At 43.9% G+C, this 22737-nt stretch overlaps 2 protein-coding genes across 8 annotated transcripts in view; both read right to left on the reverse strand.

Moving 5' to 3' along the window:
* LOC135390555 (cAMP-dependent protein kinase catalytic subunit 1) overlaps nucleotides 1–1925 on the reverse strand; it is an 85238-nt gene extending 83313 nt beyond the window's left edge. For 4 of the 6 annotated variants that reach the window (XM_064620265.1, XM_064620263.1, XM_064620264.1 and 1 more), the window contains exon 1: nucleotides 1801–1925. The gene's annotated coding sequence lies outside the window, so the exon portion shown is untranslated. The remainder of the gene's footprint in view (nucleotides 1–1800) is intronic. The other 2 variants (XM_064620272.1, XM_064620268.1) reach the window with 1 other exon arrangement.
* Nucleotides 1926–9459: 7534 nt separating this feature from the next.
* Nucleotides 9460–21897, reverse strand: LOC135390559 (L-gulonolactone oxidase-like). Of its 2 annotated transcripts, none has more exons than XM_064620289.1 (13): nucleotides 21236–21897; nucleotides 20912–21015; nucleotides 18878–18979; nucleotides 17763–17865; nucleotides 12079–12172; nucleotides 11303–11393; nucleotides 11016–11201; nucleotides 10856–10963; nucleotides 10682–10776; nucleotides 10373–10522; nucleotides 9894–10058; nucleotides 9740–9830; nucleotides 9460–9685 (listed from the first exon to the last, which is right to left on the reverse strand). In XM_064620289.1, the coding sequence occupies exons 2-13, from the start codon at nucleotides 20948–20950 to the stop codon at nucleotides 9554–9556; spliced, it is 1356 nt and encodes a 451-aa protein (XP_064476359.1). In that variant the 5' UTR covers nucleotides 20951–21015; nucleotides 21236–21897; the 3' UTR covers nucleotides 9460–9553. The 2 variants fall into 2 exon arrangements, with proteins under 2 accessions (XP_064476359.1, XP_064476358.1); XM_064620288.1 differs by having other exon boundaries at nucleotides 12079–12176; nucleotides 17737–17865; nucleotides 21236–21896.
* Between the last annotated feature and the right edge of the window lie 840 nt (nucleotides 21898–22737).

Genomic DNA, 22737 nt, shown 5'->3' on the forward strand with positions numbered 1-22737 from the left:
GCAGCAAGGTAGAACCGTCCGATCCTGAGCAGACAGAGTCTTGCGCACCGTCTCTCCTGTCGAGTTGGAAGGACAAAGCCATGTGGAGTCGTTTCCAAGGCACAACATCGTCATCCGCATCACCGCGCGAGCTTCGTGCATCGGCCGTTAGACGGATCCCTTTATATTCTTGCACAAGGGTTCCTTATCAAATAGCAATGACCACCGAGCTTTTTAGCTCGGATTGGAAATACAAACTGTACCAACTCCGCACAAAGCGAAACCTTTTTCGACTTGACTAAGTTGTTGCCGATATAAAATACGCCTTTTTTGTATCTGTATTTAACCAGTTGCTTTTCACTGCAAGGAGGATGTGCGTTGGGGGAATTGCGAAGTCAGGGCTGGTATAAAACGAAATGGATTATCCTCGTTTCGGTCACTTATTACGGAGGATTCGAGGAGTCAAAGTAAGTCAACAAGAAGCAGGATTAGCATAGTGACATCCACAGCGAGCGCCAAGAAAAGATCTCGTGGTGAAACAACGATGATGATGTCAACTAAAGCACTATGTGAAGACAGAAATTTAAGTGGAGGACCCTCTTCGGGGTCACAAAATGGGTTTGTTGTTTTGCTTCTGACGACCCATATAAAACCATCGACAACTGAGAAGAAAAAGTATCTTTTCTATTCAATTGAGAAGAACATCCACCATTGGCAAAGCTTTTCAACATACGGCTTTACAGCGTCAAGAAACGTTCAACTTTATAGAATAGAACGCTTCAGACACAAAACGAATATGGCCAGCAGCGGACGCGAGATGCATCCAAATAGGCCCTCAGTGTTGCCGACCAAGTACTTACTGAAGAAGTAGTGCGAGTCAAAAGTTAACAACAACGAGCGACAGGCATTTGCAGTACATGACCCTGTGTCCCTCTTACTATTTTGTCCCCAAACCAAACTTACGTTTTCTTTTTGTTTTGTTTTTTTGTCGGCGTCGCCGGAATTGGTGTCATTTACACATGCATTCACAGTCACACAATGTCGCACCCACGAAACAATGCGCTAAATAATACGAAACGATCGCTTTTAACGGCATTACAATGACCAAGAAGAATAACTAGCAAAAGTTTTTGTTATATATACACTCAAATTGAACAGAGCGAAGTAACCTGGCAAAATTATACGATCACCGTTCGACAGAAGAAAACCTGCCGCTTTCTATGTCACGGCCGAACGCCTTCGAAAGACGGCTAAAAAAACACGTAATGAGAGATGTCTTGGCTTCGTGTGACGAGAGGGACAGTGCAACTGTAAAAGCTGACCACTAATTGACAACTCTGATGCGCCACCTTAATGTGATAACAAAAATAGTGACACGAAGCTTACAGCATCTTATTACACACACACTCAGAGCGCATTGACAGTAAACCAATGCCTGAAAATGTGTCAAATAACGTCAACCGTGATACAGCTTTCAAACCAATAACACACTTTCGGACGGCTACCGTATCATATCATTGTTGTTTAGAGATTATCTCCGCCACTCAAAGGGCGCAGCCAGACTTGCACTGCTAAGGACATTTTGAACTTGGATACGACATGCTCCAGCGCGTCACGAAAAATAAGTAGAGCCTTTCCGAAGGATAACACGAATCTACAGAAGGAAAACCTGCCTTCCCTTGGATGTTGAGCTAATTTTGAAACGTCACAGCCGTCATTTCCGGCCGCCTCAGCATGCTTTCAACCGATATACAGCCAAAGACGACGAAGCGATATTTTGTCGAACGTGTCTCAAAACTAGGACAGTGAAATGCCACTCACCTGGATTGTGATCAGCCAAGCGTGTGTACGGCGACACCAAAGTTGGATCCCAGAACAGGTCGTTGCGATAACACGCCTGAGAAGAAACACAGAAGCTGTGTGCGATACGTGAACGGTGTAGCAGACGAACGCCACGACAAACGCGTCCCTGGCGGAAACACGAGGAAGCTGACACTTTGGGAAAATTACAGTCAGTGTTGGAGTGAGCGAGAAAAACGGCTCATTACGCCAATAATTAGACACGCTGTAATTGCGATCCGCAAAAAGGAAATGTTGAATTATTTATGGGCTCCGTGTAGAGTAGATATAAAAGAAAATTTGATAGGCACTGTGTGTTAGCGCCGCGAAGCAACTGTGGCTATGAGACGAAGGAGTATGCGTCTTGGGCCGACTTGAAGGGAAACCTCTCTTTAAACTCAGGAAAGAAATCTGACCTTGTGGCTGCCGCCGTTTTCGAGGCTTTCAAAGTTGGCCCGCAAACAGCTCCCGGGATCTCCCTCTATAGATAAGAAATAACTCAATGTTTGTTAACATACTGATATTACACCTCTCGCTAATCTAAGAGGGATTGTCGCTTACACGCAAGTGCTTACCGAGTTGTTTGCCTATCGGTACTCGCGAGGTCAACTTCGTAGGGAAGCGACATGTGTGAGGAAGATCCCATTAAAACTTGCAAAGAATTATGAAAAGGTTATACGCGGTGTAAGCAACTCTGTCGTTGCAGCGTGCTTTTCTGGACGCGGTTTCAGATTGTGGGACGAGAACTTGCGTCCTTCCCATGCCGACACATATACCTCGCACATAGGACAACAGCCTGAATTTCTTACGTGAAAAGCAACACACTGCTTCGATGCTTATGCACTGCATTTAAAATACAAACGCGACGTTTCGGCGAAATACTAGCGGAGATTCGGAAAAATTCGTGAACCAAATGATATTATGTATTTGGGTTTCCTATATAGCCCATGATTGTGGACATGACAAGTCACGTGCCTACGGCTGCCAATGGGAATGGGCGCTTTGCTCGGGAGACGGCATCTATGAAAGTTCCATTCTCGCTCTACGGGATTTCCTTCTTTTTACCGTTTGAAATGAGGTGGCTTGAAGCGGTCCAACGTCGAGCACCCACGCAAATCGTCCCAAGAGGAGTACTTTTTCTTTTGTGTATTTGTACTCTATTTAAAATACATTTTATCGTATTTTCTACTCAATATTGTACTTACATTCTAATTATCTAGCTTGTTCAGTAGAAATTTCCCGTACATTGGCTCTTGCCCGTGTGTGCGCCCTGACGCCGAAATCTGACCTCGCCGAGCAGGCCAGAGATTTGCTTTGTTCTGAGTGTTTGTGTGGTATCTCTTGTGTTTATATGACTCTAGCGTAGTGCGCGGGGTTTAGGTGATTCATGTGCCGCATTGACCTTTTGCGTTCAAGGATAAATAGTATCTTAGTTGTATTTCAAGTATTTTGTACTCTATCTTAAATACACTTTTGGGTATCTTGTACATGTCTGTATGGGAGTGGGGTTTCAGTGTGGCGTTCGCAAACGTTCCCGCTGTTGACGGCGTCCACCAAAGCTGATTAGGTTAGATGGACCAAAATAAAGGAAAAGAAGAAAACTGCTTTTTGTGCAAAGAATCTCGCTTAACTCGGTTCAGATTCGAATAGATGCATGGCCTCTGGTAACTGTTCCTCGCGAACGTCACTCGACACCAGTTGGTCTCGATATTACCGAGAATTTTAAAATATATCCATATTTATTGTTAAAAATATCGATATTATAACATATAGATATCGATGTGCATGCTGATAGAAGTATCAGTAATTGGGCGGTTTCTGCGCGGGAACAAGTTTTCCCTCTTGACAGAATGGCGTAAATGCAGGCTAGCTGGTGCGCTCAGGCTTGCCTTATCATGGAATTTTCCCTTTGATTTGGTTTTGCAACACGATGCCTTCCTGTAAAGATGTGACGCACGTTAGACGAAAACTTTGTTAGTTGGTTGTTTGAAAGTTTGTGGCATTGGAAGCAGTTGACTGATCGGTGCACAGCAGCCGAAACGCAAGTTTTTCCGTTGCTGGCGTGGCTCCGCAAAAACAAAGAAGGAGGCAGACTTGGACTAATTATTCCCCAATCTTTCTGCCACGAAAACTTGGGACGTATCCTCATTGGTTCTCGTAGTGTCCATTGTTCGTCGCAGTCTTCATCACGTGCCTCAGCTATCAAGGACTTTTTCAATTGTTCAAGTAGTGGCGCTTTTCAAACATCGGTACTTGCTTTTAAAACATGGATAAAATGCCGGTATATATATATTTTAATCGATTATTTTTTTATGATGTTGATATTTATCGATATCGAAAATTTGGATATACTAGTAGCCAGAGGTGGAATCCCCCGTCCCGATAGAACCCCTTGAGAAATTTTTTTCTGGCTACGACACAATCCTAAAGATAAGACTTTGGTAGGGATCCGATCGGGAAAGTTGCGTGACGGACGGATTGAGATGAGGCGGAACATTTTGTGCTAAGGTTCATGTCATCTAAATGGGGATCAAGTACCTAGCCACATTTTAAGCATACTTACATTAGATGACGGCACATTGTCACGTGTCTGGGGAATCTCCAGTCATTTGGGTAGCACCTCCGGGGGATTCTCCTCAGCACAGTTCGTAAAGCCTGTCCGGCCAACCATGTGGAGTAGTCTGTCTCTACTGCAGGCAGTAGTAGTGGAGATTATCATTAAAATATGGCTTATATTTCAACTTTGCTCCTATTTGTAGCCGTAGGGCATGGCCTCTTGTTCTAAGCAGTTTGTCAGTATGAGTCACGTGAAAATTTTGCTTTTTGTAAATTCTCTTCTAGTGAAAGTATATGCGAGGATTCATTGTTTATTCCGTATTGTGTGAGGCGCTCCAACATTATCGGTACTACAATTATTTTATTTATTATTGATTGATATATTTATTTATTAGCCTCCCTAGTGGTGTACCATACAAAAATCGATACAAAGAAATGAATTAGAACACCATTCAGAATTACGTAAAAATAAAACGAAACCATAATTGACAAACTATGTAGATAGCGGGGCAACAACTGGCTTATGTCACCAGTGAACAGATGAAAAACCTCGGAATGGGAGTTGTATACAGTCTGAAGCCTCAAAGAAAGCAATTTCTCGTAACTATCACCACATACATGTTCTGCGGGTTGTAGTGTTACAATGTGGGACATAGAAATTGAGCCTCGATACGATCGCAGCTGAATCAATTTGGTTATTTAAGCATTCGTACAAAAACAGCAAGTCACGATAGGCTCTCCCTGCGGACAAAAAAGGAATAGAATAACAACCACAAAAGTTAGGAAAGCGGTAGTTGTCAAAAATTTGCCTTGCACGCTCTCAAGTTTGTCCGAGTCAGTCTTACAAGCTGAGTTCCATGCAACAGATGCCAACTCCAAAATAGGGATTACAAGCGAGCAAGGCGGATTTTTAAAGTTTCTAGACAATCTCATACTTTCCCCAAACCGATTGGGCTTTGTTGACGATAGATGCGACATGAAGATGAAATGTAAGTCTGCTATCTAGGACTACAATACAAAAAGCAACACTCAAGCTCAAGCTTCTGGTACCTGATGAAGCGTGGTCCCCCACGCGAAAGCTTGTATATACGAAGTGTGTCAAACCGGGACTTTCTGTCTCGCGCTACTTCTTTTTCGTCATTTTTACACGCCTCTGCGTTCACCACGTGCTGGTCCAAACTTTGTGCAAAACAGAAGACACGTGCTGGACAACATGGCCGACAACGAGGTGAGCGCGCACATCGAATTGTCATCAAGTTTCTCGTGAATGAAGGCGTAAAGTCACCTGAAATTCACACAAGACTTCAGGCTCAGTATGGCCACGATACACTTAGCCGCAGCAAAGCGTTTGAGTGGTGCAGACAGTTCCGAGACGGCCGTACATCAGTGCAGGACGATCCCGGCCGGGACTGCTCAGAGGCCAGTGTCAGAGTTCCAGAGAACATCCAACTTATGGAGCGCCCGATCCTCAAGAACCGACGGATAACATGTCTCGAACTGGCACGAAAGACGGACCTTTCTGTGGGAACGTTGAACACTATCATTCATGAACACCTCCAGTTTCGGAAAGCTGGGCCTCATCACCAAAGGAGTCCTCCTACAGGACAATGCACGCCCGCATACCGCACATCTCACGACAGGCACCTTACAGGAACTTGGCTGGGAGTTGCTGCCACATCCCCCTTACAGTCCAGACCTCGCCCCCAGCCATTTCCATCTCTTCGGTCCACTGAAGTCGTTCCTTGGGGGCTGCCACTTGAGCTGCGACGACGAGGTCAAGAATACGGTCCGATCATGGCTGCTACGCTCCTGGCATCCAAGCCCTCGTGAAACGCTGGGACAAGTGCATTAGTGCAGGTGGAGATTACGTTGAAAAATAAAACTAATTTCTCGCCTCTAAGTTCATTTTACTTTTGTGAAAAATGAAAAGTCCCGGTTTGACTTGAACGCCCCTCGTATTAAACTATAAGGAAGAAGCTCGAGTGTTGCTTTTTGTATTGTGCTACATTTCTTATCGGACTCGACTTGCCTTGTTTTCACCGAGATTCTGCAATCTAGGACTGCACCAAGACCACGGGCTCAAAACACACGAGGCAGCACTACTCCATCAATGTAGTAAGTGTCTTTTTTGTGCCACAATGTTTACAATGCCGCTTACGACAGATAGTAATGCTGTTGTCTCGTGGCGGCAACGTGTAGTGCCTGCCGCCCTCCTGTGTGTCAGCTTTCGGGGAGAGGGAAGGATCTGCTCAGATTTGGGTTCATTTAGGTATTCCTATTCCTAGCTATTCCAACACGAAACCTTATTCGGATGTCCTTGTTGAAGACAAGACAGGACAGTGAGCGAATCAACTGAGAATATGAGATCGCGGGGACGTCGTCGCCTTCGTTTACGCAGGGTGAGAGATGATCCATTCAGTCGAACAAAATATGTTGTAGAGAAAGGAGTGCCCTGTAAGTGAGCCCTGGACCGGCAGTCCTACAGCTGGCGAACCTTTTCAGTGACTTTCATCAGGTGATTTCTTCTTTACTCTTTGGACATGCCTTCTCCAAGAATTCCCCACTGCCTCATTATGCACGTTCTCCACGGAGTACATGAGGCACGCTACTACTTGAAGGGGTATCCTGGAGAAACTGTCCAGTGTGACCTTTCGCCAGTAACGGATTCGGTCTCAAGACTTGGTGCCACACCAATTTTCTTGTTTATGTACGTGTAGCGAATACGTTGGCCGCAGATATTCTATGCATATGCTGTCCAGGACGTTGTGTTGCCATGTTACGCGGCTTTTCTTGACCCCTGTCGTTCGACGTGAGAATGTCGGTGTCTTGGTTCCACGGTGTTCGTTTGGTTCGGGAGTTCCTTATACCTTGGTGGACTAAATTGGGTTCGGGGTTCTTTCAAGTCATCCGGTGGGATGTAGTATCCGCGGTCTGCTGTCTTTTCACTGTCAGCGTTGTCACATTTCATCGAGTCGTTTGTATTATCTTGTGGTGTTTGACTTCCATGTAGCGCTTCGATGTGGCTGCAGTTGACTTCATATAAGCGGTTCCCGGTGGTATATTAGCGTTGATTGTTGTGACTGTCGGATCAACCTGTGTCTTCGGACGGTCGACCACGCGACGTGGTTTGGAGACGTGCTGACGTTGCGCAATCATAGCATTCTTGTAGCTGCCGACTTCTTTAATGCCTTTGCTTCGAACGCAATCGTTTCAACTTGATGTTGGTATTCCAGTTGCTGCGTGTATTCATATTCAAATTCTTCTTCATTGTTAATGCGGCTTGCGAGACGTTCCAGTCAAATTCGTTCAGCCTATTCATCGCCGTTCGATGTCGTTTAGCACAGATGATACTTGTGCGCGCAGAACCTTTCTTGATTAGCAGTCGCGGCTTCTCCATGTCAATGTCGGTCGTCTGTCGCTCGGTGTTCATTTGTTGAGGGGATGAGACAAGAAGGGAATCAAATGAGCCCTTCGCAGGGCGAGGAAATATTCAATAGTCCGAAAAGGACCCCAACATCCCAGAAACAGCGTTCCCAACACAGCCCTGGGACATTGCATGCCCCTTGTTAAGACAGCCATTAAAATACAATGTTAAGGCAACATTGAGACAGGATTACAGCCATATTTCTCCAACACAAATACAACATTTGCGTTATGTTTGTGCAAAGTAGAGACAGCGTTACACCCATATTTCTCCAACATAAACACAATGAGCAGGCAACATGTGTGTTGTATTTTTGCAACATTTGTATACGGTGTTACAGCGATGTTTCTTGGAAAAGAAATACATTTCCGGTAACATATTCGTAGTATGTCCAGGTTTTGTGAGGGGTTCTCGTGCATTCCTCTCAGTTAATATCGCATGTAGCACAAGTCTGACTTAAACACGTGGTATTTCACAGAAAGGGATGTCAGGAATGTTGTTGGGTATACTTGACTCGTTATAGATACATGGGTTAACTGCAATCAGTGATCGAAACCGAAAACCACACAAAAAAATTATTTTTTGCCGAACCAAACGGAACACTTTTTCCCTCCCCTTGAATGAACTGGATCTCAACCCAAAAAATATGATGCGGTAACCGGTTCACCAGATGGTACACCAGCTCCCTGCATCACTCGAAGAAGTGCTGAGTCCACGCACCTCCGAAAGGTTCACAACATCCCTGTGCATTTTTGTGACTCGAGTTGTAAAAAAAAGATGCGCTACACAACAGCTACACTTTGCATTGTTGCCTTGGCTGCTTGCATTCATTCAGCGTCGCAGTGTGAAGGTGACGTAAATTTTAATAGTTGACGGAGTAATATCCGCAAACAACGTAAACCTCTAGCAACTAAGGGAAAGAGGTTGGCATGTGGTCCAGACCCAGAGGAAGAAAACACAGGAGCAACGTGTAGGGCTGCACACCCCAAGCTGGGCAGACAAAGATGTTTCCAAGAGAGGCAGTCAAACTGTCAAAAATATACCCTGTTTGCTGCAAGAACCTGCTGTTGGAATGCATATGTCTAGAGTTTGGTATAACTCAGGGTGTAGTTTCGCTTTCTAGTTTGGAGCAATATGCCCATCTCAAGTGTGATATCAAATCGCACCAGTCCTACAAACAATCGTACATACACACGCGTGCACACACACAAAAAAAGAGAACGCAGTTTAAAACCACAAGAGACAAAGCAAAACAAGCGGAAACCCTTATGCTATGCCAAGTAAAACTTGACCCCTTACCACAAGGCTGTGAATGCCATGATGAGAATACACGTTAATTTGTCTCATAGCAGAAAAGCCCTTGGTGGAGAATAGATATTTTCTGCCCACATGTTGAGACGTTAGAGTTGCGTGTTGCTACTGGGAGAGCTTCGAGGAAAACAGAATAAACTTACCTTGACACAGAATTTCGGTACAGCACAGTTTGCTTAATAACAACATTCATTCTTAAAGGGAGACTCTGACATTGGCGATTAAGTATATGCAGTTGTAGCGAGTAAAGAGGAATTGTATGCATCGGTTATCAAAACTTAAGTACACCTTACCAAGTGTTGATTCTCACATGCGACCCTGATAGTTGTAACGCTGGGTGTGCACAATAATCTTTTATACGTAACCCTTTAATTCCTCAACTAGCAACATGACAATGGAGAGCAGGATAAATATACACAATCCTCTTACTAATGAAAATGACAATTATCGAGTTAGAACCCTTTGCAAATAGCTATTTACAAACATGTTCAGTGGGTCAAGCTGTCTGCGAATTTGGCACCATTGTTTGAATCCAGGGTACATGACTGCAAACTCTTTCCCCGTTACTTTGTGAGCCTGAAAGAGGGTCACATTTCACTCATACGTGTACATATAAGAGTAGAAACTAACCTTTGCCCAATGAGGCCTTCCACCAAGTTCCTTCATGATTTCTTCGTACGCTGCCCAGTACTCTTTGTAAGGCACGTCCTTACCATATGGCCTAATCATTGGAATGAAGCCTTTTAATAGCACTTTGTGGCATTCTCCAAAATGTCACACTCACCTGTACATGATAATGTTCATATAGCACGTGTCTCTTCCATATGCTGGGCTCATCAGCAGGTTGTCACTACGTGCAAAGCGGATCTCAATCGGAATGTGCGCATAAATGCCGGATGTGTTCTCAATCCATTCTCGAAGCTTCCAGATTGCAAGTGCTGCTGAGGCCCTGTGGGCATACGTACGGGCAAACAAGGTTATCTCTGAAACACGCGTGTATATGTAAAGCATTATAAAATCCCGTTATAAAGATATTTTTTGCATTACATCCAATTTCAAATGTTCAAAAGTTGGACTGAATAGGGCTTCAACTAGTGTTTAATCATTTATTTACTAATGATAAATTCATGCCCTGGGTAGCCTTTGTGTAAGTGGGCAACACCACCGAGCTACATCTCCCTCTTTCGCTACATGAACATATAAAGTCAGAATTGGTTCTTCCAACATTCTATGCTGCATTTGAGGAAAGCAAGTATACTTTACTTTGGGATAGCCCACTCGTTGACACGCTGTTTGAAACGACATTCGTAGTTGAACACCCGGTAGGACACATCCACCCTCTCTCCGCAAGGAGCAAAAATTACCCGGAAAAAGAGACCATTCAGGAATGGCACACATCCTGGCATCCATGTGCTGGATAATAAAAGACATCAGGTTTAAGCGAATGACAACGTGCCATCAAAACAATACATCGATTATGAACATAACGCGCATTAAATGTTTTCTAATAGTAGTATTTGTGCACATTCACAGCAAGGAAGGGAGACAACATATTATGGATACGTAACTTACCTTAAATAATATAGGAGCTCCATACCATAGTAGCCAAAAGCAGATTCAACCACCCACTTGTAGGCCCTTTGACAGAAGGATGTTTTTGTTTTTTCCTGTCAAGTGAAGAGAGTAAAATTATCAGAATATTTTAACTTGATGCACAGAGAAGCCAAGAAATGCCTTCTTTGTCACCTTTGTTGTTCTGCTGAGGTGAAAGCACACAGTACCGTTGGTATACGGATACCAGAGACAGCGGAAGTGGTCGCAACTTTTCAAATGAGCATCAAGGTTCGCTAAAACCTGCACCAAACACATGTCCTGTATATGCGAGTGTCATTAGGTAGAGTGTCACCTCATCAAGGTTGCAGGGATAGTGTCGCTCAAGCAGGTTATATGATGGCTCCACAAGTAGTGTCACTGTGGTGATGACACCCATAGCTCCTAAACCACAAGCTGCTGCCAAGAAGGTCTCAGTGTTTTCACTCTGGGAGCAGCACAATCTTTTACCACAGCTTGTGATCAGCTCCAATTCCACGACCTATTCCAGGGAACAGCTAGCTCAGAATGACTCTTTCCAATTTGGAGCAAATGCATAATAACGTTTATCGCTACCAAAATATGAGACAAATTAAAACCTACTTGTGACGAGATTGTGCCATATTTCTCTCCTGAGCCATGAGTGCCTGTACTGATGGCACCACCTAAGGTTATGTCAGATATGGCCCCTAAACTGTAGCGATTCAATTGAAATAAATAATGAATATTACTATGAGGAGGCTGGAGTTGCCACACTCATATTTGGATGCATTCTTAAAGCCCATTAAAAGAGGACTGCACGTATTTCTCTTCAAACTCATTTGATTCAACTCTTAGATATGAAAACAACATAATAACAGCTAATCTATTTCTTCACCTACGTTAAAGCTCGTCATGGCTCGCTTCAATGTCAGAACATTTCTTTTCCTTCTTTTACGTTTTTACTGTACGCAGTAAAGCAAAATTTTATATACTTCTGAGAATGCCTACCAGCTAACAAACCATAATTGTTGTGGAAAGAGAATTATACGTAAAATATTTTCTTGCCTATACTTTGGCTGAGGAATAAAGTCCCAAAGAAAATTTAAGGAGGTCACTCACAGTACTGAAAACAAACTGTGCACTGCTTAAACAAAAATAGAATGGAGTTGTTTATTGATTATACAGCGATGGCCTTTTTGACACTCGTAGGGCAATGTGTGTCTCACTGCGAGATGACATTGTTACAAAATGTGCAAAAAAGAACCTGAGTTGAGCTTTGTAAATGAAATTGTAATATCTGGGGCAAGCAAGCAAGCATGCATATCATGTTCTAACAAAACAGTCCATGTATTACTGTTGGCTGAACGACAAAACCTGACATTTCCAACTGGGCTCACCTGGTGATTGCAAGGCCATGGCATGCTAAGTGAACCTCATTAAGCTCCTTCAATGTTATGCCAGCTTCCGCTTTCACTGTGCATTGCTCTTTGTCTATCTAAAAGTAAAATTCACATACTGAAATTACCTCTCACAGAAATCTCTGATATTTCTCGCAAACGTAGCACTGAGGTGCCTAAGTATTATAGGCATGTAGCGTCACTTTTTTTGCCCGTACGAATACTAACTACCCCAGTATAGTACTATATGCATTTGCATCGTTTTCGAGGACAGAAATGTGACAAGGATCAGAAAGAGAAACATACAAATACGGTTTCACATACAAAGGTTTGGTTGACTTTTTCCATTTGTATGAATCATCTATAGGGTAGAGAATCAATAAAATGTTTGTTTCGTAAATTATCCTTTAAGCCATTCGACATGACACAAAACCAGGTACTTTCGCAGGATTTTCGTCTCAGGCTGCGATAGAATTTTGTAGATGCGTGACATATTTACAGGTATTTTCTTTGTGTTGGGAAGATCCCTCGCAGAAATGCTTCCTGGATCTTGCAAACGCATTAGAAATGCTGTATTTGCTCGATGGATGAGCAGTACTCAGTAGCACAGGTCCAAGGGACATTCTCAATTGAGTCTCATAGGATTCACATCAAGCGTTTGAGTACTAGAGGCGGTTCGTAGCTACGACATGATGCTTATCAGACTGCACATCATTGTAGCATGTGTACAAACCTACGGAGGCCACGTTTCAATTACGGGTCGTCATAGAACAGAGAAATAACTGAGCCAAATGTTATACTACTTTAACATATTATATAATGCTTTAATGTATAGTATAATGATACGGCCAATATAGTAGCATCACATACAGACAGACAAACACACAACGTAAGTCTCGCAACGAAAAACCACTGTCGGCACCATTTCTTCAACTGCCAATTTTTAATCAGAATGATACTTTTTAAAAGTAGGGTAGTTTCATTTTAAATCGAACAACGGATAAAAGTCGTATTTTTTAATTCGCCCAGAAAAAATATATGTTAGAGGACAGCTCAAACGAAGCAAATCGCACACACGTGCGACGCTCGTGCGTGGGGTAGTTTCCGCGAGGAAGAGGAGGAAAATGTGAGGCTGCTTGAGCGCGCTTTCTTCTGGACCGACTTTGACGGGATGTAGCACCGCTGATTTTATGCCTAGGAACTGGAGGTTTTTTGTGATTATAGGCTGCACCACAGACACTGTCGACAACCACCCACAGAACTCTGAGGGCCACAGATTTTCTGTAAAAAAATGCCAAACTTGGCGTAAACGTTAAAAAAGGCCAAACTTTGTTACCAATTTGCTTCATGACGGAACGTCTGAGGACATCGTGCTTAGTGCCATTCAATAGGACGTTGAAAGACCTTTCGTGCTGTGTAAAGTTCATTTTTCTCAGTCCAGTGCTTTCTGTGTTATGAGCTTGAGAATCGCACATGGTAGGCGAAAATTGCCAATGTTGCATCTCAATGTTCTCAAAAATGCCATCTTCGATTTCCTTGATTATTTTTGAAAAGGTGGCGTCATGCCTCTACTTTAGACGCCAAGTGAGACAATCTTTTATTTTTACCAGAGAGATGCGCAGCTATTTTTTTTGTGAGGCAGGGTCCACGAGGCTGCGGCCTTGTGCGCCCCACCTACGAGCACGCGACCTTCAACCTCTTCTTTGCTACAGGTCTCCCGCTGACGGAGAAATGAATGACCACACTGCGTGAGCTTGTTGTAGTATCCCCAGAGCATAACTTTACGTTTACCCAGTGGTCTCCCAGTTCCGTCAGGCTCATTCAACCGTGGGAGAGTACATGAGTTACCTGTGCGCCCTTGACGAGAAGCCCCAGTCCTCGAACATACCGACAAAGTAGTGAGAAGAAACGAAGCGCTTCGTAAAGCTCTTTATCCAGTGGTAACATGGTAGCTTTTGTTTCAGGTTGCCACCAGTTCCCCGTGTGAAAGTCACATCCTTTTCATTGGTAAAAGAACGTTGTGGAAGTTTCGCAAGACGTAAAATGCGCCCATTGCGAGACCCCTGCAGGTTATGGATGCAACCAATGGATTAGCATCATCCGATAGGTTTAGATATGACCTTTCACATGATATAAAGAGACTGGGTTCAAGCGCATGGATGCCAAAAGGATTACTGAAGACCACACCGAGGGTTTGAGGTACCTACGGCTACCGGAAACGAGGGATTTTAGTTGTGCGTTGTTCTGTCGGAAATTTTGATTCCCACGGTGGCACTGACACAGCTCGTGGAGGGCGAACGTGTTATACTTGAGAGCAGCAACATACTGTCGTCACAGCTGTGTCGAGCTGTGTCGGGCTTTGTATATAGTACTCTTCGTGGTTCCGAAATAACGCTACGGGGCATAAAACTAATTAAAGCTAGCATGCACAGCTTCGGAACTATCACTTATTGCGCCCAAGCTAAGAGACGGCTGCAACCAGGTAGCCACAAATTTGTGTTCTCACGTGTTTTACTTTCTGTCCCCTGTGGCCGTAGTTCTGCCTTCCTAATATTAACTCGCACAACAGCCTCATAGCGTGCGTATGTGCATTGCCTCAAACACGTGTGTGGGAGAATAGTGAATATGCGCACGTGCATACGCACATGCGTGCGACTCAAATGAAAGTGCGTAATAGCAAGTTCAAGACGCCCACGAAAGTATTGCATTGCGTCTCCAAAGGAAAAAATAAACATACGTATCATAAGTGCAAAGTAAGTACAGAATGCAACATCTGGGCAATAAATTATAAAGCAAAGACAAACATACGAGGAGCGCCTTTGTGTGCAAAAATCGCTTCACGGAAAGGTAGCCCAGCGTCTCAATCAAAAAGAGAAAAGGTACCTACCTTCCCAGCAGCGCAAAGTACAGGCATAATTCTGCCCCTGTGGAATAAATCGTGAGAAATATTCTGGCGTTTTAGAAATAATTAAGATCGGACATGCAAAATTTTCGTGTATGACTCGTGGTTTTGCGATACTAGGCGGACGAAAAATGCGCTTGAACCCAGTCACTTTATATCATGTGAAAGGTCCTGTAAAGCTTTCGGATGATACTAATCCAATGGTGGCAGCCACCATCTGCAGGGGTCTCGCAATGGGCACATTTTACGTTTTTCGAAACTTCCACAACGTTCTTTTACCGATGAAAAGGATGTGACTTTCACACTGCCTGGGGGACTGGCGGCAACCTGAGACAAAAGCTACGATGTTACCACTGGATAAAGAGCTTTACGAAGCGCTTCGTTTCTTCTCACTACTTTGTCGGTATGTTCGCGGACTGGGGCTTCTCGTCAAGGGCGCACAGGCAACTCATGTACTCTCCCACGGTTTGAATGAGCCTGACGAAACTGGGAGACCATTGGATGAACGTAAAGTAATGCTCTGGGGATACTACTACAAGCTCACGCAGTGCGGTCATTGATTACTCCGTCAGCGGGAGACCTGTAGCAAAGAAGGGGTTGAAGGTCGCGTTCTCGTGGATGGGGCGCGCAAGGCTCGTGGACCATGCCTGACCAAAAAAATCGCTGCGCGTCTCTCAGGTAAAAATAAAAGATTGTCTCACTTGGGGTCTAAAGTAGAGACATGACGCCACCTTTTTAAAAATAATCAAGGAAATCGAAGATGGCATTTTTGAGATGCAACATTGGCAATTTTCCCCTACCATGTGCGATTCTCAAGCTAATAACAAAGAAAGCACTGGACTGAGAAAAATGAACTTTATAGAGCACGAAAGTTCTTTCAACGTCCTATCGAATGGCACTAAGCTCGATTTCCTCAGACGTTCCGTCATGAAGCAAATTGGTAACAAAGTTGGCCTTTTTGAACGTTTACACCAAGTTTGGCATTTTTTAACAGAAAATCTGTGGCCCTCAGAATTCTGTGGTTTGCCGCCGACAGTGTCTATGGTGCAGCCTACAATCACAAAAAACCTCCAGTTCCAAGGCAAAAAATCAGCGGTGCTAGATCCCGTCAAAGTCGGTCCAGAAGAAAGCGAGCTCAAGCAGCCTCAGACTTTCCTCCTCTCCCACGCGGAAACTACTCCACGCACGAGCGTCGCGATTTGCATCGTTTGAGCTGTCATCTAACATATATTTTTTCTAGGCGAATTAAAATATACGACTTTCACACGTTGTTCGATTTAAAATGAAACAACCCAGTAATAATGTGTATCGTGTGACCTGATTTCAGCACATTTAAGAGAGATATCATGCAGGCAAAATTAATACACTCTGGTGCTACTCATGATGATCATAGTGTGAGGTAATGCCCCGAATCTTGGCAAAGTACGGGTGCGTACAATAAGGCCCTGAATTTCCCCAATAGGCTACAAATAAATGCGCAATTGACGTGGCTTAAAACATACGTATACATCGAACACTTTTGCACCAAGTGACTCAGCCCTTACTTGTGCGTTCTTGCCATCCGCAGAGAAGTGCACGGCAATAATATTGCAATATTGTTACACTTTTATGGCAAGATTTATGTAAGCTGGCATATTCACATTGGCCTGCGCATACCAACGGAAGAGAGTGTTCTCTTTTCCTGTCTTTTTTTAAAATAAATGTATATTCTACAAAAGAGAACATCCCCCGCTAATTATGAATTTCCTGATAAAGTTAATCATAGCTTAAACTTGGCACTCTTCACAGCCACATTGTTACTTCTGCAAACACCTCCCTCCAGAATTTCCACCAGAGACGCTGAACATAATCATTTCCCTCGCAAAGGAGGACGCCTATACTCTATACACTGATTATACTGAATAGATGTTATGAGACTCAAGAACAATTGCTTAATACAACAGGGCAAACGAGTTTTCAATCACTAAATATTTCCATTAGGTCAACTTACACGAGGGTTTTGGTGCAATAGGAAGAGACAGGGACAAAAAAGGTCCGTCTGGAGACTCAACCCTTCCCTTCCACTTAGTTACACATTACGTCATATTTTTGGAGCCATCTGAATCTTTTTTGCCATTGATCAAAATCCATGTTCTAGTTTTGCACCTAAGCTACTATGTACGCTGCTTCTAGGATTCCAATGGCACCACTAATACCCAGAACATAAATCTTGCCAGAGATGAAGAAAATACTCTGAGCATTCGTGTGTCCAGACAAGAAAAACAACGCGCTAATTTCATTAATTAATTGCATAGAAAACTTGTCTCTCAGGGATGCTAGAGGCTGTGCTTGATAAAAATAAGCGACCATTCTTGAAGGTAATGGTCACAATGAAGATAACATCCAGATGGCTTTTTAGATGTCAGAACATCAAGTACTTAGTCATCCCATGTAAAAAAGCATGTGTATGCGAGTGTGTCAGTATGGCTGCCCATCGTCGAAGAATGCTCACGATGAGCTCCTAAATGCTATCACATTTCAATGACAATCTGCAGAGCGATTTCCGCCATAATTTTTAAACAATTTACATATTTATACAATTCCAAGCTATACAAAAGCTTCTGGGGCCACATTACCGCCACCATAATATTTCTAAATACCTCGCGCACATTTTCAAGTTTCGCACCGCATAAAGTCCCTAGTTATTAGTGATAATAATAGACGTTGGTGAGGTAGCATCCCTTTCAAGAGGATCTGACAAGGTGTAGATACACAACCTTTATGATCCTCTTCATGTACTCACGCAGGCTGATCATCACTTGAGAACTGCACGCAATATCTGAAGGAGAATGGCCACAACCAACCACACGCACATTTTTCTTCTGTTGCCGCGAAAACTCCAAAATCTGGAAATAACGTGGCTTCGTACAGTACAATGCCAGAGAATGACTTTTAAATTTTTTATGAAACTCAAAGCTCGATGTTATGGCATATCTCAAAATATTGCCTATTTAGAGACAGTTGTCTCTAGCCTGTGACAGAGCACTCCAAAGGACTACGTATACCAATACACTCCTGGGTATCTCTCCTGAAAGGTGGAGAATTCAAACATACTAGCAGTGATGGGTCCCTTCTATGTTGTTCCACCCTCAGAACATCAGTTTCTCTCTTGTTCAACAGGTTGCGTCGATTTCCGTCGTGTGAATGTGTGTATGAGTGAGTGGCTGGTTTGTCGTCCCTTCAGGTGACGCACCCCGAAAGGCGCTGGAAAGGCGTGTTAGCTTAGCTCAATTGGTAGAGCCCGGTAATCCAGAAGATGTGGGTTCGATCCCTACAGCTGGCTAACCTTTTCAGTGACTTTCATCTTTCATGTGTTTAAAGTACCTGGCATCATTGTTAACTCAAGTGCATTACAAAGTACTATTTAAAAAAATAGTGTATTTAAAAAGTATTCGTAGTGAGACACGGAATATGTTTCGCTTTAGCATTTTTAGCGAGTGCTGGCCATGAAGCACGGCCATTTTTTTTGCTTACTCGTGAATCTGATATGAAACAGATATGACATATTCCTGTCCCCAGTGGATGCGCATTTCTGTGAATAACAATATGAACCGAGGGACATGCTTCAAACAAAACGAGATAAGGGTTTCCCCACTGCTTGACACTGCCATATCAAAGGCTATCGAGTCCATGCATGAGTTGTCTTAGTATGAGCTGGGTCGCCAGTTTTTGAACATTTCTAGACAGTTTGCCCAAGCTGATGCTCTACTCATCATGGATATGATCCACCAGCTTATCTACATCAACTCATTTATAGGCTAGTTTGGACAGACACTGCTTGTTTTTTCAAAAGTGCATCCCGATGTAATGTTGATGGGTAAGGATCCCGAGCATATAAAACTCCTTAAACTCACGTACCTGGCACACCTCATGTTCATCTTTTGGAGTAAACAGGTATTCTGGATTACAAGAAAAAGTACGAGACCAGTTTTCAAATTTGGCATCCTTAATTGCAGATGCCTGAAAATGAAAAACATTGCGGGTAAAACAGCGAGGAAAAGTGCACAGCACGGTTTTACGTCTACAACTAATCAGGAAATGAGAAAATTTTCGAAACATTCCTAAAAACGCGGCTTATCTGCGGTGCGGCTTATACGTGTGAAATTACGGTAGTTGAATTTTCGCCGGTGGGTTATGACTAGGGTTCGTGGTTTTCGGCATTTTCCGAAAAATGCCGGAAAACACCCCCCGAATGATTTTTTTCAGATTCGGAATATTCCGAAAAAATCCGAATTTCTCGTATCCTGCCATTCCTGGAACGGCAAAGAGAAATCCCCTTGGAATCTCCCTTTGTCGACTATTTCTCAAGCGTGGCATTATCTTCGGGCTGTGCTCTTGTTTCGGTTTGCGTTTGTGTTTGCGCGGTCGGTGACCGCCTTTTGGCAGCACACGTACTTAGTGACACACCTACCTTTAGTGAATTTACTATTCAGAACCTTTATGGTATGTTGTTGTCGGGTTAAAAAGAGATCACGAGTGTACGGAGCTCCAAAACAGTTTCAAAAGCCGATCGCTCATCCCCTGCCCTAGCCTTCTAGTTAATTTTTGTGTTTTTTCTATTCCTCTATCTACTCCCCTCCAGTTACTAGTTGGAGTGACCCCTGTTTCCGTTCCTGAGGCACTTCAAGGCACTTCACTGTATGAGAACTTATTCTTATTTGTTCTACGAGATGAATCTCGTATGGATGATATAAAGCGCGAGTTTTTCGAATATGCTGTATGCCCTTCCCCTCAGGTGGATATATCTGCTATTCAGTTTTGGACGACCCGTTCCAGCACATGGCCTTTGTTACCCCATTCTCCAAGGTCGAAAATAAAGTTGTTGTTTGGCCTTTGTTATCGCGCCTCAAGCATACTGGCTATTCCTGTTTCTAGCACTAATGTTGAGCGAGCCGCTATGACAGATGCGAGCATGATGATGTGCGCTTGCATCTATCACAACAAGAGGCAGTCTCCTTGTTTGCTGGTTTGGCACAGGCAATAAAAGACATTGGTAATGAAGCCATGAATCGATTCACTTCTTTTCGGTTCGTTGTCACTTCACGCGCAAAATAGGCTTTCCTTCATGCGAAATAAATAGATGCCCGTATTCGGGCATTTATTTTTTGGGCGGAATATAGATGCCGAAAAAATCCGATTTATAGTCCCCCATATAAATGCCGATAAACACCCCCCGAATTGGGTTGAAAATAAATGCCGAAAACCACAAACCCTAGTTATGACGTCTTTCCGCTAACCTCGATTTTCACATTTTTCACCCACTAAGGTTACCCTTCTGGTGGTAGCCAGATCCCGTGTGTTCGTTTGGTCAAAGCGAAGCAATCTCATATGTACGTGTGGTGCTTTCTGAGCACTTTTTCGTTCTGTCTCGAAATGATCGAGCAGCAGGTTGCCCAACACATCCACACTGCGGCCAAGGTGGCAGCAACAGTGGCAAGGCCTGCACGTCCAAGTCTATGTGATTTAGCAGATGACTGAACCCAAACACAGGCAACCGCAGTGTCACAAGATCCAGCTTGGGTGCCGACCGCATTGTGTTGCAATAAAATGACCGCCCAAATTCACCATATGTTACTCTCGAGTTTCTTGGTTTGAATAAAGAAAACGCCTTTCACAACCATCCCCGTTTGTGGGTTTAGCAATCTGGCAACGCCATTAGTTCTGCTGCAGCAGAAGTGCTTAATTACACTATACAAAAACCCTATATATATATATATATATATATATCTCCATGTTTCGCAATTCTGATTTCGATTCGATATGTCAGTCAAGTTCACCTCCGTGCAGTATGTCATTAAACACGCTCACTAATTTTTAAAAGTCATAAATCTGTACTCGAAACTGCATCCACACAATCGTATGTTATGGTCAAAAACTTTCGTTTTATCTTACCAGGACATCCCTGTATGAAGCTGTTGTCATAGTGCCCATCCAAAGCACAGCCTAATACTGATGATGTCCTTTCTAGGTTGAACCTGCCACTGGAACCAGCTGAGCTGTATGATATGGGGAATAAAAAAGCAGATAGAATAATTAAAACCTGGTATTTCCCTGCTGCGGAAGACGTTGATCTCAACTGTTGTTTAATCGTGTATTAAGAAAGACAAACACCTCCAACCGATGGAGCAACAATTAGTCTACCGATCTCAAACAGTTATTTTCAATAAAAACGCCACATAATTTCACATAAACTAGAAAACTTCCGCTTTGCCTCACCGTTGCCGTTGGCTGACAGGGACGTATGATACGACTATGACGTATGACCGGGAGACAATTTCGATGATTTCAACCATTTCCGGCGCCCAAGAGAGGGTATATGTCTGCTCGTCTGCTCCATGGAGACTTTAGAGAAGATAGGGAGACTCTCTAAGGTGATTGGCCTTGACTCCTACAGCCGGATGGAACCGGCGTCCGTCCTCGATGGCTCATGTTGTGTTAGCAGATGGGTTGGTCTATGAATTCCGATTTTTTCCCGTTTAAAAGTACTGGTTGGATCATGTCAGTGTCTTTGAAAAATCACAGCCGACAGGGAAGATGCCTGCGCAACATTTCAGCTCACAACGATCCTATCGGCTGACGGCTGCGCCCTTTGTGAGCAAGATGGAACGCATTAACGGCATTAACTCCTATTAGAATCTGGCTAGGACGCGTTGTACATGCTACGCAGTCCACCCGATACAAAGGGTATAGCCTCCAGGGTCATAATCATCATCATGTATCGGGCGGACAACGCTGATAGGCGCGTCCTAGCCAGGCTCCCACAGCTCCCCGCTCCCCATAGAGCCCATAGTTTGAGATAATTCAGGCAACACTGGACATGCAACCAATGAAAATGAACTATGATGCCTACCTTTCGGCCAATCAGGAGTCTCTCAGTCGGGCTCGCCTTTCGGCCCGGTACTGGCTACCATCGGCTTTTACTTTTACTGGTTTTCATGTCCGACGCTTGTTATTCCGTATTCCAGAACTAGGCAAATTTTTGACAAAATACACATTTATTTGAAACATCGTACTGATTCAATAGTCTGACACAAATATTCACCGTGCCTACAGAGTCCAAATCGTTGCGTTCGTTGACCAAGTTCGAACTCGAAAAACACACACACACTCTACTCCCAGAAGTGAGCGACGCTCACACGAGTGCATGCGATTTCACGGTGAGCATCTCCTTTCGTTGGTTGCAGTGCGAAGGTTTCAACGAAGCGGGCAATGCTTGTCGCACGGACACCGAATCCTGTCTCCGTTGTGACTGCATTTGAAAATGCGACGGCGCTCACAAGTGTTCCTCAGGCGTCAGCTCACCACTGCATTCCAGTTCTGAACTCGAGAGACTGTTCGTACGTAGGATACTTGTGTCGGGGAAACATCAGAACACGCGCTGGGTCACTTTGACACACGAACAAATCTGGGACTTCTCTTCGAACAATGCCATCATACCGTGGTGTCAACTGACATCGTCGAGACGCGAGACGCCGCTGCCACTTCTCTCCCTTCTCTTCTCGTAACTGCCCGCCAGACAGGCAGCCCGCGAGAGAATGCTCTTTTGAACCTTTGCCAACCAATAGCGGAGCGCGCAATGTCCTTCGGCCAATGGGTATCAACTATGATGCCTGACGGAGCAATACCACGTGTTTATGACGTGCAAACATTTTTTTAGAGCCGCGAAGTGGGGGAGCTGTGGGGGCCTGTCCTAGCCAAGTACGATTTAAACAAAAACA

The sequence above is a fragment of the Ornithodoros turicata genome, chromosome 4, assembly GCF_037126465.1.
Source record: "Ornithodoros turicata isolate Travis chromosome 4, ASM3712646v1, whole genome shotgun sequence".
In the NCBI taxonomy this organism is placed as follows: domain Eukaryota; kingdom Metazoa; phylum Arthropoda; class Arachnida; order Ixodida; family Argasidae; genus Ornithodoros; species Ornithodoros turicata.

Bases quoted from the DNA above. Each gene is read 5' to 3' on its own strand.
- LOC135390559 (XM_064620288.1), bottom strand. From the start codon at position 20,950: ATGGGCACTATGACAACAGCTTCATACAGGGATGTCCTG. The intron at 10,964-11,015 runs GTGACACTCTAC...TGTTTGGTGCAG, and splicing joins ATCCCTGCAACCTTGATGAG to GTTTTAGCGAACCTTGATGC. The intron at 10,523-10,681 runs GTAAGTTACGTA...TTTATTATCCAG, and splicing joins GAGCTCCTATATTATTTAAG to CACATGGATGCCAGGATGTG.